This window comes from Macaca fascicularis, chromosome 4 (genome assembly GCF_037993035.2).
Source record: "Macaca fascicularis isolate 582-1 chromosome 4, T2T-MFA8v1.1".
NCBI classification, from domain to species: domain Eukaryota; kingdom Metazoa; phylum Chordata; class Mammalia; order Primates; family Cercopithecidae; genus Macaca; species Macaca fascicularis.
Window position 1 is genome coordinate 61223005 of NC_088378.1, and position 18788 is coordinate 61241792.

General features: G+C 35.5%; 1 protein-coding gene across 3 annotated transcripts in view; it reads right to left on the bottom strand.

The window, feature by feature from the left end:
* Positions 1-7111: 7111 nt before the first annotated feature.
* The window catches only part of RGS17 (regulator of G protein signaling 17), a 119330-nt gene continuing 107653 nt past the window's right edge, over positions 7112-18788 (bottom strand). For 2 of the 3 annotated variants that reach the window (XM_045391354.3, XM_065543600.2), the window contains exon 5: positions 7112-8155. In XM_045391354.3, the coding sequence (XP_045247289.1) occupies positions 7967-8155 (189 nt within the window). In that variant the 3' untranslated portion in view covers positions 7112-7966. Of the gene's footprint in view, positions 8156-13397; positions 13541-18788 lie in introns of all 3 variants that reach the window. The other variant, XR_012433551.1, reaches the window with a different exon arrangement.

An 18788-nucleotide genomic window follows, 5' to 3' on the forward strand; every position in this document is an offset into this window, starting at 1 on the left:
GATATGCAATCCAAATGCAGAGTGAGTGGAAGAATGAAATGACTCTTCAAACAACAGGAAGCAAAAATAATTTTTTGCTACTTAAAAGCTCCAACTAATTACCTCAGTTCATTTCCCTTTGTGTATTCAGGCTACACAACTTTATACAATCGTTCTACTGTTGAAACCCATTTTATTTTAATCCCGATCTGAGGATAGCACAGGACTGATCAGGATGGTTTTATCTCTATTAGAACAATTGTTTCCCAAGTCTGAACTTAACTTTGAATTTATTGTAACCATGGAAATGGTGAGAATCACTTGAACTCAATATGATATATCTCTCAGTTGAATTCTCAGAACATAAGTCATTTCAACAATATATTTTTTGATAAAAGGTGCAAAATTTTAATTAAAACATTATAGAACAATGTAAAGAATCTAGCCAGAATTTATTTTCCCCCAAGTGCATAAGCAATTTAAGTAACATAGAAGTGTACCTTTTATTCCTATAGTGTCATACCAATGAGGAAACAATAACTTTCTAAGGATACATTGTTGAATTCTTTATTAATTCAAAACATTTTAAGAAAGTCAGTGTAATGCATATGCATTTTACAATAACATCCATAGGTTTCCACAATATAGTAAAATGAAAACATCTGTATTTTGTTTACTTTGAAAACTCAAAGATATCTATAGTTTGAGACTTCTGAATATTTTTACATTATTGTCATGCTCAAATTCTGTTACATGGTGAAAATTCTAGCATTTTCCAGAAGTATATTATTTTACATAGGTAAAATGATAAAATTGATTCTAGGAAGGGGGAATAAAAAACCCAGAAAAACTTAAATTGATGGAAACATAATCTGGATTCTCTATTCAATTTATGAATACCCACCGTTATTCTGGCATTGCAAAATAACCAAGTGTGGTGCCTCTTAAGTTGTATTCATGCATTCAAAACTTCTTTATTGTCCACTAATAAATATTGGTGGAGTACAATATATGGATATAGATTAAGTGTGATGAACATGGTAGTAAAAAATTATACACATTCGATATGTAATTTTATAAAACCAAACACATTGAAATTCTTAATATTTAGCAAACATTTAAAAATCATATACAAGAAATGTATTTATGACAAATCGGTTAAAGCCAGCAGGAAATATATCAGGTTTTTTACATTATTTCAATATTCAGTATTCATTGATTAGTGGAGGGCAATATAGAAATGCAATAAGCAAAATGGTAGTTTAAATTGAAATTACCTCTTACGACAATTAGTAAGACTAAGATCTTTAATATCCAAAGTATGTGGATGATTATTGTAATTAATTGCACAGATAGTTCAAGGGAAAAATTCACTTTCACCTCTATTAGGTGAATATTCAGGCTAAGACTTTTGGAGTTTTATTTTTTCCACTTCACTGTATTTTCTTTAAAGCATTTATTAGCAATCAGTTAGTGGAACCTAATATTAGTGTTTAGAATTTGTTTAGCTCAGTGTAAATGTCCAGAAAATTTACCTTCAATATAATCTCTTTTAAAATATATTACTTTACAGTGGAGAAACATAATAGATGCTACCTCAGCTAAGTGATCAAGGTTAACATCAACAGCTAAGAGTCGCCTAAAGTTGAGAAAGTGTCACAGCTAAGAAGAGTCCCAATGATGGCATGTACCTTTGATATCACGTGATAAGCATGGCACTTTACTGTTGTGTTCTTCCAAAAACCAAAAACCTGTGTCTAGTCATGAGAAAAACATCAGACAAATCCCCACAGAGGGACATTCTCCAAAACACCAGTTTATTTCTCAAAACTGTCATCAGAAACAAGGAAAGTTTCAGAAATTGTCACAGCTAAGAAAAGCCTAAGGAAACATGACAACTAAATGTAATGTGGTATCCTGAATTGGATCCTGGGACAGAAAAAGGACATTAGGTTACAAACTAAGGAAATCTGAATAAAGTATGAACTTAATGATCAATATTGGTTCATTAATGCCCATAGATGTATAAGGGACCTATTTGCAGTTTTTCTATAAATCTAAAACTACTCTAAAATAAAAGGTTTAATGGGCACATTACTATTTTAAATTTTATACATTTTATTTTTTCCTTAGAGTCAGGGTCTCACTTTGTTGCACAGATGGGTCTGGAACTCCTGGGCTCAAGTGATCCTCACGCCTTAGTCTCCCAAAGTGCTGGGATTATATGCGTGAGCCACCGTGTCTGGCCCATTACCACCTTTTAGTAAGTTTTTATTTTCATTGTAAAATTGTTAAAGAAAATCATACCACCTTAATATTAAAAAGTGTTTTCTAATTGTCAATCTCTTATAACTTAGTCTTAGCCCTATAATTCATTTATATATTTAGCAAGTAACTTGATATTATTTCTGTCCTTGGAAATGTTGTTTTATTTCCTTTGGAAATAAAATTTTCAAATGATTTTCTTATTTAAACTTTAATTTTAACCTATAATTGTATAGCTGTCTATCTATCTATCTATCTATCTATCTATCTATCTATCTATCAATCAATCATCTATCTATGTCATTGAAAGAAACATTTCTATAGATTTGAGGTGATGGTGAACTGAAAGTAGTGATTTGGGATCACATTACTGAGAAAAGCAATAACATTGATATAGTGTTCCATCTTAAAATATGATTGTATGTTTTAAGGACTAGCTAAATCAGATGTTTAATGCATGTTTTGAAAAAAAATAGGGGAAAGTGCATTAAAATGACATTTAATACAAGTATACAATAACAATTATTGACGTGAAGTACTTTGATAAAATAATAATGTATGCCACACTTTATTCTTTCCATGTTTGTTTTATTTAATGCTCATAGCAGTCCTGCTAATTACATATTTTATTTGTCCTTTGTAGATGAGGAAATGACTCAGAGAAGATAAATGATTTGACCAAAGTTACATGAGACAGAAATATAACTTGAAATCAAATTTGTAATTTTAAGTGCGTGATGTTTTTGTAGTATCCTACCTAAGTGAATCTGTGGACATACATTTCCATTAGTAAGCACTGTATGTGGCATTCTTTTAATATAGCAATAAAAGCTAAATCTTTAGAAAGGACATGTATCCAAGCTTAGGACAGAAACACAATCTGTTTATTATTCTAAAATCTTTATTTCTAACTGTTTAAAAGCTGTAATGCAGTGAGAGCAGTTAGGTGTAAGTCAACAGTTTTAAAATTCGGAAACTTCTGAAACGAGATGTAACATGAGAAATAATGAGGGAAGAATGAATTTCATGTGGCACATATGACATATTTAAGAATATTATATTTGGTTATTGTCATCAATGCTTAATATAGTGTTCCGTTTCCCTACTCATCTTACAGCTTGTATCATAATAAAATCAGTTCCCAGACTAGGACCTTCTATCACTTAGGGCAACATTTTGCCTTTTGTACTGTTTTCACTAAAGTCAAAGTCTTGACCAGTCCCTTGAATTCATCGGAAAAAATGTCACTTGGGGCTGGAGAGGACTACACCTATAAGAGTAATAATTTTAAAAATACTTGTAAAGAAATAAAATCTGGGTATTTAGAAATAGTATTGGTCACTGTGCATTGTCTTGTGTTGCAAGGATATTTTAAGCATTGCAGAGAAAATCTGAAGCAAGTTTTGGGTTATCAGTTTTATTGATAAATATTTGCAGTTGTAGCAAGTGAAGAATTAAAAATTTTGGCAGATTGGATGTTGTTTTCACAGGAGAACAAAACCATTGGTCAGGAATTTGAAGATGGAAAACACAAAACTACATGTTTGAAAAATATAGTTAGAAAATTATGGTCGTAAACTGTCAATGTAAATAGGCGAAAATATTTTTTGGAAATATCTTTACCATCTTTCAAAATAATTTGGCAATGTGTCAAGATCAAAATATTCAAAATACATGTTTGATAGACTTCTATCTATAGACATTTTCTGTCTTTTTAAGACTTAAAAATATTATTGTTGTTATTATTATTATTATTATTTTGAGATGGAGTCTCACTTTGTCACCAAGGCTGGAGTGCAGTGGCATGATATCAGCTCACTGCGACCTCTGCCTCCTGGGTTCAAGCGATTCTCCTGCCTCAGCCTCTCGAGTAGCTGGGATTAAGGGCGCCCACCACCATGCCCGGCTAATTTTTGTATTTTTACTAGAGTCGGGGTTTCACCATGTTGGCCAGGCTGGTCTCGAACTCCTGAGCTCAAGTGATCCGCCCTCCTTGGCTTCCCGATGTGCTGGGATTACAGGCTTGAGCCACTGTACCTGGCCAAGAAATTTTAGGTGGTTTTCCAATATGTTTTATTTTTTTACTTTTTGATTGTATTTTAAATTCCTTCTCTTTTCATTTCAACACCAAAGCATGTAATAATTGGTATTTTTTTGAGATATAATTTGTCACAATTACAATATGATTTTTAAAAGTACAAATAAGTTAAAGGTATAGAAAAATGGATAAACTCAAAAGTAAAAATCAGCTGATTTTAAATCAGCTTAATGGGATGAAAATGTATTTTTGCTCCTAATAAATAAACATTATTCACTTATCCCTATAGTCCTTTGGCAAAACTGAACTATCAGGTAAATAAACAACACATATTTCATTCTGTAAGTCAGAACCTAGGCAGCATTAAAGGATACTAATAAACACACCATGCACTATGACCACATATCAGAACTGGTCATTCTATGTACATATTTTAAGATTTCAAAAAAAAAAAAATCACATTATGGTCTTGAGTTCTGCATTTAATAACTTCAGTATCAAAATTGTGTTTTGCTCTTGTGGTTCATGTGCACACTCTAACACTGTCAGAGCATCTATACTACCTTTGGATAACATCATAACAGCCCGAGTAAAGAAGTGCCATCCATCCATCACTGGTGTGATTAATGTACAAGATCAATCTCTGAAGAAATCTGGCTCTCCAATTTATTTATATATACATAATCTATATCCTCTACTTTCTTTCTTTTATAGATACATCTAAAGTTAGGCACTATAGAAAGTGCATTAATCTCTTTCTGTGTGCATCAGCAAATTCTAACAGTATACAAAGATACCTTGACAATCGAAAACACAAAGTGTCCATTTTAAAGTGCTAATTTTTCCCCAGGGAGGAATTTACTCACTAGGAAAACTCAAATTCTAATAAAACAAATATTGTGCTCTTGGAATGGTAGCATAGACACCAGTTGAAGGCTTTTTTGTTTATTTATAATAGCTCTGTAACTTAAACGAAGGAATTATATCATACTTAGAAAATTAGTAGAGTTGCAAATATACAGACATAAATGAGAAACCCTCCCTCACCCAAAAACATGAGTTTAGCACAGAAATGCTCACATAGCATATGGTTATCAACATCTGATGTGTAAATCTGCTCTAGAATCTTTCTTAGCACAACTTCCTAATCAGGTTTCAAAAGGATATATACCAACTTTAAAATCTGTGTTCTACAAATGCCCAGGTTAGAGATTAGGACTCTTTATAAGGGCCCTTATCTTTTACATTTGGTAAAATATTAAAGATATTGTCAAACAGACAATTCATCTAATAGTCCAAAGTATCTTATAAAGATAACTTATGACTAGCAGGTCACCATCATATATAGTAACAACAAGAATATAAAGGCTACATTTAAAAAGATGGATGCATGCAGTGTATCACAGTATATTACATATTTTCTAGTCATGTGCACCAATTTGTTGTGCCTCAAACACAGAAACAAATACGATACTACACCATACATGTGTATATATCATAGTAGCATAATAAACTCAATTCTAAGCAAGAAAAAAAATTAAATAATTTAGGAACAATAGAACTTCACAATAGAAGTGATGATTCTTTTAGGTTTTTCTTTACTCTTTAGGAAAAAATATGACTTTTGTAAACATCTTCATAGCTATCTTTTTTCAACATATTACTGAAAACTATTATTCAAAGAGTATTTAAATGACATGAATAAAATATGTCAACACACTAACACTTTCAGAAAACACAGGCATTTGTTAAAAGAAATGATTATTATAAATATTTTCTATCTTGCATTTTAACTACATTTCCATAAATAACATATTTAAAAGTGCTGAATATGGTAGGATAGTCAGCAACGCCAGTGTAAACAGAATATTTTGTTTTCTACTCCGCAATTTTTTAAAAATCCCATTTTGTCAAACACTGCAACAGTTAAAATATTTGCATAGGGAATAGATAATAGCCCTTTTATTCATGTCTCCTGAATTTTATATGAATTAGAAAATCATACTTGCTTAAAAAAACAATTTTTGAAATGTTTTAAGTTTATGGAAAAAGAAACTTATGATGCCAGCCTTTCAAGTAAACTAAATTTAAAAAGAAACCCCCACACTCGTTTTTTTAAAAAATATGCTTAATAAATTAAAAAAATGAGAGGTAGTTAAAAAAATGACAAAGAAAACCTGTAACTGTAATATCATCCTTAATATAAGGCCAGTGTTCTCAATGGATATAAATCTTTTTAAAACTTTCATTTTAGGTTACTCAGTATTATATTCATTCACTTTAATATTAAAAAAATAGTCTTCAGGGGATATTAATATTCAAATGTAACACTTTGATATAAATATGACACTGATTATTTTAATTATCACTTTTCTCCATGACAGAATATTGTTTCCTTGAAGGTCAGAAGTACATGACAATGTCAGGCAAGTGTTTTTGTCATAAAGATTTAGTGTACTTATAAAAAATAATATGGCAGCTGGAAAATTTGAGCACTGTACTGCCTTTTAATTATGGATGAAAACGAATAGTTTGGTTTAAACATCTTTAAAATGTCATCCTTAAGATATTCTGTGAAAACAGTTAAGGTCTGAAGTAGAGAATTATTTTCTTCATAACCCTTATAAAACTTTTCCTGGTAAAAACAGCTTTTCACTGGATTTCACTTTCAAGGAAAATATGCCACAGGACAGATGCTATTCATCAAAATGTTTTACAGTGCTACATGTAGGCATTCCTTTATTAAGTCCTTTTGTTTATATTCCAAAACTAAGTTATCAAGCTTATTATTATTTTTTTCTTGCTGAAGTACATAACTTTACACAACCATTTTAAAACTGGAGAGCCAGTCTTTAATAAATTAATTACAGTATTGGACATCTGATATATACATAAATTCATTTTCTTCTATTACAATTAAAAGCAGTATCACTCTTTGATTTGTCATTGAGATAGGATATCTTCAAATTGTTTTGTGCTTTTTTTTCTTCTTCTTTTTTTTTGTTTTTTGTTTTTTGCTTTTAGCATAGTAAACTCTCCTGTAATGAAAATGCCACAGTTTTGGCAGTGAACAACCAGAGGAATCCCCATTAGGATTTTCCAACAAACAGAGATAAATAGCTCTTTTTCATGTACAGAAATATTGGCTTCAAAATTAGTGTACTAAACACAGTATATAGAATGTTGAATACCATTGTTACATTGTAAAAATTGCTTTTTTCTGTCTTAGATTATGTTAAAAAATGCAAACCATGGCCGATTTTTTTGGCAATTATTTCTTAAGACCATATTGCACAAAAGTCCTTAAATACAGATGTAAGTTATGCTATTGGATTAAATATTACAACAACTACGTGGCAAATGAAGCAGTTTTACTTTGCACATGCAGTCTCTGGAGATACACGAGGAGACTGTTCATAGGACTACAAATACACTTTGCTTGCAAGTAGAATGAGTGTTGAATAAAACAAACAATTTGGCAATTCATTGTTTTGTGTGGTATTTTCTCCAAACTTAACCATGGAAAACCTTGATAAAAATGGAGACAAAGACCATAATGGTTGTGTTTTCACAGTAGCCTGAGGAATGCTAAACTGTAGTTCTCCAGGAACTCAGTTTCTGATGTTATTTAACTACTTTTATTTCCCATCTCAGCCCTCCAAAATGATTGTTTTTAAATGAACATTAAGATTCAGAAGAAGAGCCAGCAGTACTTTCAACAAATGACTTATAAATTTGAGAGTTCAAAAACCTTGGAAAGGAATCTCTGTGCATTAAAGTATATATCTGAAGTTGGGCGTCTTCATACATGTGAGGATTAGGATCCAACAGATTTCTATTGATCACCTCTCTAACTCGAGAATCAAGACTGACCTAAAAAGAAACAAGAGCAAATACATCAAATAACACTTTTTTCAAAAGACCTCAATTAAGTAACTGTAAGTTTGTGACATTTTAGAGAAACTTCAAAGAGCAAATCCAACTACCAGAAGTCTTGAGTTCATCTTTTCACACTACAAAACCTTATGTACTTTTCCCCTTCAAAATTTGCACTAAACAACAAAAAAAGGAAATTAAGTCTTTTAAACCAGAAATTTAGTTTACAGATGTCTTTGCTTACTTGGTTTTACGGTTTCTATGCATTCATTCAGGAGTTTTTGACAATTTCTAATCATGGTTGAGGTACCCGAAATTTCCTAGCTAGAATATGAATTCACCTCCTCCTATTCTGTGATTGGTGGAGGCTGGCAATATTGATAAGAAGATAAAAATCTACTGGCAGAAAAGAGTTCCCTGGCAAAAATTAACATGCATATAAAATGCCAAATCCCCACAGTTTTGTATCCCAACAAGTCCTACTGTGTCAAAAGTAGGAAACCAAGAGTGTGGCAGGGCATGCAATGAGCAGGGATGCTTCATATCTCACATCTGCCTGGCAAGGACTAGCAAACATTCTTATACATCCAAAGACCTCTTACTAACGATGAAGCAGATCAATTGCTTGGAGTGAAATCTTTGAGAGGAGATATAAGAATAGGAATGCAGAATAAACATTAAGATAATCAATGCAGTGTTATTTGAAAAGTGTACAGAAATTAAATTCTGCAATGATTTAGGATTTTCCCTCTTCCTCACTAAATGTGAATCCTCTTGGAACTGGTAAAATATGTTGGAAAGGGAAATGGGGAAAAATACTTGGCAATAAAGGCATGGTTGGAGGAACAGAACTAAAGCTCTGCACTGAAATACCATGTTAGAACAACCCCACGAGTGGTAAATAACCAGAGTCCAGATTGTTTTCCTCGATCCTCACTATTTAGCAAGGAATAGGACCTGTGAACCACAGTTATTTCATGATATATTCACATACAAACCTTCCATATTTATATTTAAACACGTTGTCATAAGCATTCTGCACATGCCTTTTAGTTCTGGCTTCTTTTCCCACCACTGTTTGGACTAAGTCTGGGAACTAATACAGTCTCTTACTGAAGCCTCTCCTATTCCATCTAGTGTCCCCAGGTTCCTGAGCTCAGTAGACCACATGGAATTGGGTTGATTTGCTACACCCCAGGGATGGCTACTAGATTTGTTGGGAGATGGCAATCCGGACTACATTTCTGTGGTTTAGCCAGACCAACTCATATGGGGACATCTCATTTTACTGCGCTTCCCTTTATTGTTTTTCGCAGATACTGTGTTTGCTACAGATTGAAGGCTTGTGGCGATCCTGTGTCAAGCAAGTCGACTGGCACCATTTTTCCAATACCATGTGCTCACTTTGTGTCTCTGTGTCACATTTTGGTAGTTCCCATAATATTTCACAATTTTCATCATTATTATATATTTTAAGGTGACCTTTGATGTTACTCTTGCAATTGTTTTAGGAGGCCATGAACCATGCCCATATAAGACTTAGTTAATTCTTAATTGATGACTATGGTGTGAATACTGACTGTTCCACTGACCTGCCATTCCCACATCTTTTTCCCTCTCCTCAGGCCTCCCTATTTCCCACGGAGAAAACAATATTGAAATTAGGCCAATTAATAACCTGCCAGTGGCCTCTAAGTGTTTAAGTGAAAGGAAGATTCACACATCTGTCACATTAAATAAAAAGCTAGAAATGGTTAAACTTAGTGAGGAAGGCATGTCGAAAGCAGAGACTGGCCAAAAGCTAGGCCTCTTTTGAAAGTTAACCAAGTTGTGAATGCAAAGGAAATGTTCTCAAAGGAAATTAAAAGTGCTACTCCAGTGAACGTGTGAGTAAGAAAGCAAAACAGCCTGTTGCTGAAATTTAAAAAGTCTGAGTGGCCTGGACAGAAGATCAAACAAGTCACAACGTTTCCTTAAACCAAAACCTAATCCAGAGCCAAGGTCCTAACTCTCTTCAATTCTGTGAAGACTGAGAGAGGTGAGGAAGCTGTGTAAGAAAAGTTTGACGCTCACAGAGGTTGGTTCATGAGGTTTAGGGAAAGAAGTCATCTGCATAACATAAAACTTCAAGGTGAAGCAGCAAATGGCTGACGTAGAAGCTGCAGTAATTTATTCAGAAGATCTAGCTAAGATAATTGATAGAGGTGGCTACACTAAACAGTAGGTTTTCAATATAGACAAAACAGCCTTATATTGGAAGAAGATGCCATCTAGGACTTTCAGAGCTAGAGAGAAGTCAATGCCTGATTTCAAAGATTCAAGGACAGGCTGACTCTGTTGTTAAGGGCTAATACTAAGTGGTAACTTTAAACTGAAATGAATGCTTATTCACCATCCTGTAAATCCTAGGGCCCTTAAGAATTATGCTAAATCTACTCTGCCTGTGAACTATAAATGGAACAACAAAGCCTAGATGACAGCACATCTGTTTAAAGCATGTCTTGCTGGATGTTTTAAGCCCACTGTCAAGCCCTACTGCTCAAAGAAAAAAGATTCCTTTGAAAGTTTTACTGCTCATTGACAATGCTTCTCGTCATCCAAGAGCTTTGATGAAGATGCACAAGGAAATGAGTATTGTTTTCATGCCTAACACAACATCCATTCTGCAGCCCGTGGATCAAGAAGTAATTTCAACTTCCAAGTATTATTTAAGAAATACATTTCAGAGGCCAGGTGCGGTGGCTCAGGCCTGTAATCTTAGCACTTTGGGAGGCTGAGGCGGGTGGATCACGAGGCCAGGAGATTGAGACCATCCTGGCTAACATGGTGAAACCCCGTATCTACTAAAAATACCAAAAATTAGCTGGGCATGGTGGCGGGTGCCTGTAGTCCCAGCTACTTGGGGGGCTGAGGTAGGAGAATGGCGTGCACCCGATGGGACGCGGAGCTTGCAGTGAGCCAAGACCACGTCACTGCACTCCAGCCTGGGTGACAGAGCCAGACTCTGTCTCAAAAAAAAAAAAAAAAAGAAATACATTTCATAAGGCTATCACTGCCATAGTGATTGATACCTCTGATGGAACCAAGCAAAGCAAATGAAAAACCTTCTGGAAAGAATTCACCATTCTAGTCATTAAGAACATTTTTTTTTTTTTGAGACGGAGTCTCGCTCTGTTGCCCAGGCTGGAGTGCAGTGGCGGCGATCTCAGCTCACTGCTAGCTCTGCCTCCCGGGTTCCCGCCATTCTCCTACCTCAGCCTCCTGAGTAGCTGGGACTACAGGCGCCCGCCACCTCGCCCGGTTAATTTTTCATATTTTTTAGTAGAGACGGGGTTTCACCATGTTAGCCAGGATGGTCTCAAACTCCTGACCTCATGGTCCGCCCGCCTCAGCCTCCCAAAGTGCTGGGATTACAGGCGTGAGCCACCGCGCTCGGCCGTCATTAAGAACATTTGTGATTCATCAAAGGAGGTCAAAATAACAACATTACCAGGAATTTAGAAAAAGCTGATTCCAACCCTCCTGGATGATTTTGAGGAGTTCAAGACTTCAGGGGAGGAACTAACTGCAGATGTGGTGGAAATGGTGATAGAGCTAGAATTAGAAGTGGAGCCTGAGGATAGGACTGATTGCTCCAATTTCATGATAAAACTCTAAAGAATGAGGACTTGCTTCTTATAGATGAGCAAAGAAAGCAGTTTCTTGAGATGGAATCTATTTCTGGCGAAGATGCTGTGAACATTGTTGAAATGACAACAAAGGATTTAGATTACATAAACTTAGTTGATAAAGCAGCAGCAGCGTTTGAGAGGATTGACTCCTATTTTGAAAGAGGCTCTTCTGTGGGTAAAATGCTACCAAAAAGCACTACATGCTATAGAGATACCTTCTATGAAAGGAAGTCAATCGATGTGGCAAACTTCATTGTTGTCTTATTTGAATAAATTGCCACAGCTACCCCAACCTTCGGCAATACCAGCCTCATGAGGCAGCAGCCATCAATGTCGAAGCAAGACCCTTCCTCCACCAGCAAAAAGATTATGACTCTCTCAAAGCTCAGATGATTGTTAGCAGTTTTTATCAATAAGGAATTTTAAAATAAAGGTATGCACATTTTTAAGACATAATGCTGTTTTTATGCTATTGCTAAGTATTGTTTATACTATGACTACAGTATAGTATAAGCGTATCTTTTTTTTTTTTTGAGGCGGAGTCTTGCTCTGTCGCCAGGCTGGAGTGCAGTGGCGCGATCTCGGCTCACTGCAAGCTCTGCCTCCCGGGTTCAGGCCATTCTCCTGCCTCAGTCTCCTGAGTAGCTGGGACTACAGGCACCACTAAGCCCGGCTAATTTTTTGTATTTTTAATAGAGAGGGGGGTTTCTCCTTGTTAGCCAGGACGGTCTCGATCTCCTGACCTTGTGATCCGCCCCCCTCGGCCTCCCAAAGTGCTGGGATTACAGGCGTGAGCCACCGTGCCTGGCCAAGCATATCTTTTATATGCATTGGGAAGCCAAAATATTTGTGCGACTTGTTTTGTGATATTTGCTTTATTGCGGTTGTCTGTAACTGAACCTGCAGTCCTGCTGAAGCAAGCCTAAAAAACATTACTTGGCTGAACTACACATTTGTCTTTGTTGGGAATTCTTTAAAAATAAAAATGTTCTGGAAATGAATTGTTCAATTTTTATTTTCTGTTATTACCACATGAGGTCACTATCAAGTACAAAGTAATTTCTAAAAGTACAGAATATTTTTCTCCAACGTTTTTATTTTATCTAAAAATGTATTTTTGCATTTATATGCCAGAGGGAAATGCTGACACTGGAGTTTAAACTGAGATAAACTGATTTATCTTATTCTGAAACATCATGTTATGGTAGGGTAAAATCTTACCAAACACCTCTGTTTTTAGAAATGGTGCTTTCTTTCAAACTTGAGAACTTTTTGTTTCAACAGAGCAGGAAACTTTACATTAGTGATTTAAAAAAAGGGGGTCATTTACTTCTTAAATAATAGTATCATTAAATGTAGTGTAAAACTTTCTTCTCAGTAGATGGACTTATATTATCTTAAGACAAATAAAATAACAAACTATTAAATGTCTTATGTCCTCATTGTTTACTTTTTAATTTTGCAAGCTAAAGGCAGTAGTGAAATATTGTAACGTCATACAGTTCAATATTTAGTAATCTATAATGAAAATGCATTTGTTATTACTATTTAAAGAATAAAATATTTACCTTAATAGCAGGTTGTTTGCCTGAAAAGGCTGTCGATCAGTCAAAAGAAGTGTAGCGAGGTCAAATAATAAGGATAAGCCCCATGGGGATAACAATCTATTGTTTCATCTTGTAGCATCTTTGTGCTTCAGAATGTGGATCATCTATAATACAAGGTATTGGTGGTGGATCCCAGTTGGGCCTGGGCCACAGTCACCCTAGGATTCAGGTGTGTCTGGATGGCTTCTAAAGCCATCTTATCTGGGCTCCATTGCATGAGGGACTGAGGAATTTCCTGCATAGAACTCATCCTAAGGGAAGAGAAAGTTGAGTAGCACAAGATAAGAGCTATCCTCAGGCAATGCACGTCTCCTCTTAACTCAGGCCACATAGACTCTTACCGAGGTGGTGTGGGGGGAAGAGTGCATTCCAGCAATAACAGAATTTATAGCACAATAGCACCACCATTGTGAGACAGGACACAAGACAGCATGATAGGTTTGACCGCATTTAACTGGCAGTTCTAGCAGTACTGAAAAGTCCGGCAATGTTGAGACATAGCAACTGAAGTTTTAAAGACACAAGTGACTTTGCAATAGGTCTCCGTGAACTTGGAAGCATTCATTCCCACAGGGAGTAGGAGACAGGGAGGCAGAAAAGCAAGGGACTTGCAAGCAATAGTCATGAGAGTGAACTGTTCAACAAGAGTATGGAGGTAAAGCGAGGAGAATGAAGACAGAGAAATCTTGTTAGTGTGGCTTGGGAAAATCTGGGCTAAACTGAGTCATATACTCTAGTTAATCTTACTAGATTTCCTATTCATTGAAGGAGGATATGAAGGTAGGTTAGCATTGCTGAAAGGGAGTACACCAACTTTTGACCCTGCCTTTTAATTCTAGTCATCAAGATGCAAGGGAAAATTTGATCCTATGGACATTTTTGGCATAAATATACAAGAATGATGAATTTTCACTGAAAGTCTTTTTTTCCATAGAGAACCCTTCTTAACGTTATTTAATTCCCTGAACAATGTTTTTCATGTATCACAACCAAGTGTTTTCTCCATTTATCTCTCTTATTTTTACTGTTACTGAAGTTTCTTTATTTAGAATTCCTTTCCAAGTAAAATTCTGATTAATTTTTTCCCTTTATAAGTCCATATCAAATTTTACCAATGATAACATCTACCACTGGAAATTTTCTTTTCTGTTTTTAATTTGAACTAAATTTGGTATTCCTACGTTAAATTTTATAAATCGAAAGAATATGTGATCCTCCTATCAATTTTAATAAATTTTTGCTTTGTGTACATTTAGTCACGTTTTATTTTGTTTGAATTTATCTCTTCGAACAAAGATGATTGGCAGGGTAAACTGTAATGTAATATTCTTGGTGGTGTCTGGATAATAGGAGAGGATATCCTGCTCGTCTAGGGGGAGGGTTCAGGCCTGTGGTTAAGGTTGCTATTTCTCATCATGTGTGAAGTTCTACGGTTGGGTTTATAGAAATCTACGGTAACAACAGGAAGAAAATAATAGGCAATGGAAGAACTAATCAGCATGGTGTAGTTGGAAAAGCACCACATTTGGAATCAGAAGATCTTGGGCTAGCATTCTATCTCTACCAGATATATTTCTAATGTGCTCAAACATTCATTTTACCTCTTTGAGAATCAGTTTCTTTTGCTTTAAAGTGGTACCATCTGTCCTCGTGGCTGAAAGATTGCTGTGAGACTCAGACTGTAATAATACATGTAAGACCACTGTGCCAATAATGAAGCTAATGTAAAGTAATAATAATTGATCATAATTATGACATCATCTTGATCAAACCCAATGTGTTTGGCTTTTGCATCAACTTGAATTTTACCTCTCAGAGTGACCTTTCCTGACCACTTCTATTCCATCTAATTCAATCTCCAGCCCATCACAATTTTTAGTTACTTGTTTCAACAAGATTTGTCTGTCTTTCTGAAATGTAAGCTCCATTAAGGGATTGGCCAGTGTCTCTTGTTTATCATCATATCCCCAATATCTAGCCCAGTGCTTGGCTCATAGTAAGCAGTCAATAAATATTTTTTCAATGATAATATGCGTGCATGAAAAATACATTTAGGAAAATACAGTCAAGTGAGTTCTGTTTAGGAAAACTGAATTAAATCATTGAATGTGCTAAATTCACAAAATTTCACTTAAAGACATATCTACATGGACACACAGAATCTGCCTATCACATAAGCATTATTTTTTAGATAATTCTGGTGTTTAAATAGGTCTATTATTCTTTTCTCTCAGATGGTAACTGGGAATTTAGAAAAATCAGAAAAAGCAAACTCCTACTACTATTACAATTACCATTCCCCAGAGCTTGAACGTAACAGATTTCGTGAGTTTTTAGGCTTTCTCCATCCATGCCTTCATTCATAACACTACGACGTGGAGGTTCCAGCGCACTAAAGTGAGCTACTAAGTGGCTCACAGACGGTAAGTGACAGGTCCAGTTTATAGTCCCGGTAATGACAACGCCATCACTAGGCAGATTTCTACATAACTGGACCATAGTTTTCTTCAATTCAGATAAATGTCTTACATTTGTTGAAGGATTTATAATTATTTCTTTTTTCAGTAGCTTAATGCTATTTACAGTTGATAAGAGCCTTTAAATATATTTTTTATTCAAGTTATTTATTTTGCTAGGTTTGTCTTTTGATATACTTTGGATGTTGGTTTCCACCCTAATCACAGGTTGAAATGTAATCTCCAGTGTTGGAGATGGGGTCTGGTGGGAGATGACTGGTTCCTGGGGGCAGATTTCTCATGAATGGTTTAGCACCATCTTCTTGGTGCTGTCCCTGTGATAGTGAGTGAATTTTTGCGAGATCTGCCTATTTAAAAGTGAGTGGCCCCTCCCCACCCCTTGCTCCTGCTTTGCCCATGTGATGTGCTTGCTCCCCCTTCATCTTACACCATGATTATAAGCTTCCTGAGGCTTCTTTAGAAGCTGAGCTGATGCCAGCACCATGCTTCCTGTGAAGCCTACAGAACTGTGAGCCAGTTAAACCTCTTTTCTTTATAAATTACCCAGTTTCATGTATTTCTTCATAGCAATGCAAGATTGGCCTAACACATCTTTTCAATAATAAATATAAGCTGCCACCAAAATCTGCTACGTGGAGCAAGTCTACTATTAGACTTAAAGGCCTCTTTATTATCTTCATGTGTTTTGCTCTTGAAGACATCACTTTCAAAAAATTTACTTTTTAAAACAAATGCTTAAATTTCTAGGTTTTCTTTTTGTTTTTGTTTTTTTTTAGTTTGGCCTTTTCCTTCATAAAATGTACACTATACCAAGAACAGAAGTTATATCACCTCCTAATTGCAAATATCTTTTTTTTTTTTTTAAAATACATGTATGTATTTTGAGACAGAGTCTCGCACTTTTGCCCAGGCTGTAGTGCAGTGGCACGACCTTGGCTCACTGCAACCTCCGCCTCCCAGGTTCAAGTGATTCTCTTGCCTCAGCCTCCCAAGTAGCTGAGATTACAGGCACCTGCCACCATGCCCGGCTAATGTTTTGTATTTTTAGTAGAGATGGGGTTTCACTATGTTGGCCAGGCTGGTCTCGAATGCCTGACTTCGTGATCCACCCGTCTTGGCCTCCTAAAGTGCTGGGATTACAGGCGTGAGCCACTGTGCCCGATGATATTTCTTATTTTATAACATAATGCTCAAATTACTACAAATGCATAAAACATGTTCTTAAGGTAATGTAAATTTTAGCACATTGACTTCAATAGTTTCATTAAGGGAAAAAGTTATCTATATATAAGTAATTTTTTAAATGTAGTTGTTTTTCTGTATTTAACAAAGAGGAACACAACACTCAATCAAATTAAGGTAAAATGAAAGTCTAGTGAAGAAAAATGGCTTTCTGTTTAATAGTAAAATCATCACAATTTTTAGTCATTACCATTTTATAATGATTCAAATGTTCACGTTCTTTAAAAATATTCTGAATAAGTAGAAACATGCATAGAATTTCAGAGGTAGAAAGCCCAGATTGTCTAGCCCCAAAATGAGAAATAGGAACTCAGATTGGTATTAACTGCCTTGAGTACTGTGTTTAAATAGATTCTGAGGTTCAGTGTGGGGACAGCAGTAAGGAGGACCATGACGGACAAGCTATGCCATTAGGTGGAGAGGAAGAAGTAGTAGCACAAATACTCTGAATAAATAGAAACATGTATAGAATTTCAGAGGTAGAAAGCCCAGAGCGGCCTAACAGACCTTTTCAATAGCTTCATAGCCTTACAGTTGCCATTACGCATTTGGTTTATTAGTTTCTGTGCTTTTTTTTATTGTCATTTTTGCAAACAAATGAACTGAATGTTGAGACTCAGAAAGGTAAAGTGATTCATCCCAGGCCACAGAACTGGGATGTAGCAAAGGCAGGATTAAAATCCTGTGCACCTGAATATTAGTCCAATGCGCTAATTCCTGTATAATCAGGGCTCTCTCAATCTGACATGTGCTCTCTCCAATGTCAGAAAACAAAATCTGAAGAGTGATAACTCGACGTCATAAGTTAGTAATGTATTATAGCTGATTAGAAATGGATGACTTTTTGCACAGGAAGTTCAGTGAGGTATATAATAGATTGAAAGGGCTCCAGAATAACTAGAAAGTGCATGCCATGCGCTGAGTATATCAATGAGTCGAGTCAATGAACATGATACCTTGGTTTAAAACATAGCTTTTTAACAGTTATCTTTTATAACTGAAAAGATCTACTTTTGCTTATTTGTTTTTGCCATTAAACAAGGATCAAATTTAATTACTCTGTTGACAGGATAGAAATCAGCTGGCTAAACAATGGCACTTCAATGGTCTATTAATTTCTATATCAAGAGTTAATTACAAGTCAGCAAAATTAGAACAATTTGAATTTCACCTCTGTCTCTGTCTCTTTCTCTCTGTGATAGTTTGAGGATATTAAAGAACGGGTAATGGCCAAAATACGGGTATTAGGAAACATAAAGGAGAGAATAAATATGGTTAAGACAGTAAACATTAGTGTATGTAATTCTGGAAAGGTCACGTTCTTGATCAGGAAATGAGATTTTAGTGACTTTCTGGTGAAACTTGTGTTCAAAAGAAAGAAATTAGGTGAAAATGGCCAGGCGCAGTGGTTCACACCTGTAATCCCAGCACTTTGGGAGGCTGAGGCAGGTAGGTCAGGAGTTTGAGAGCAGCCTGGCCAACATGGTGAAACCCTGTCACCACTAAAAATAAAGGAATTAGCTGGGTGTGTTGGTGGGTGCCTGTAATCCCAGCTACTTGGGAGGCTGAGGCAGGAGATTCGCTTGAACCCAGGAGGTGGAGGCTGTAGTGAGCTGAGATTGCATCACTGCAC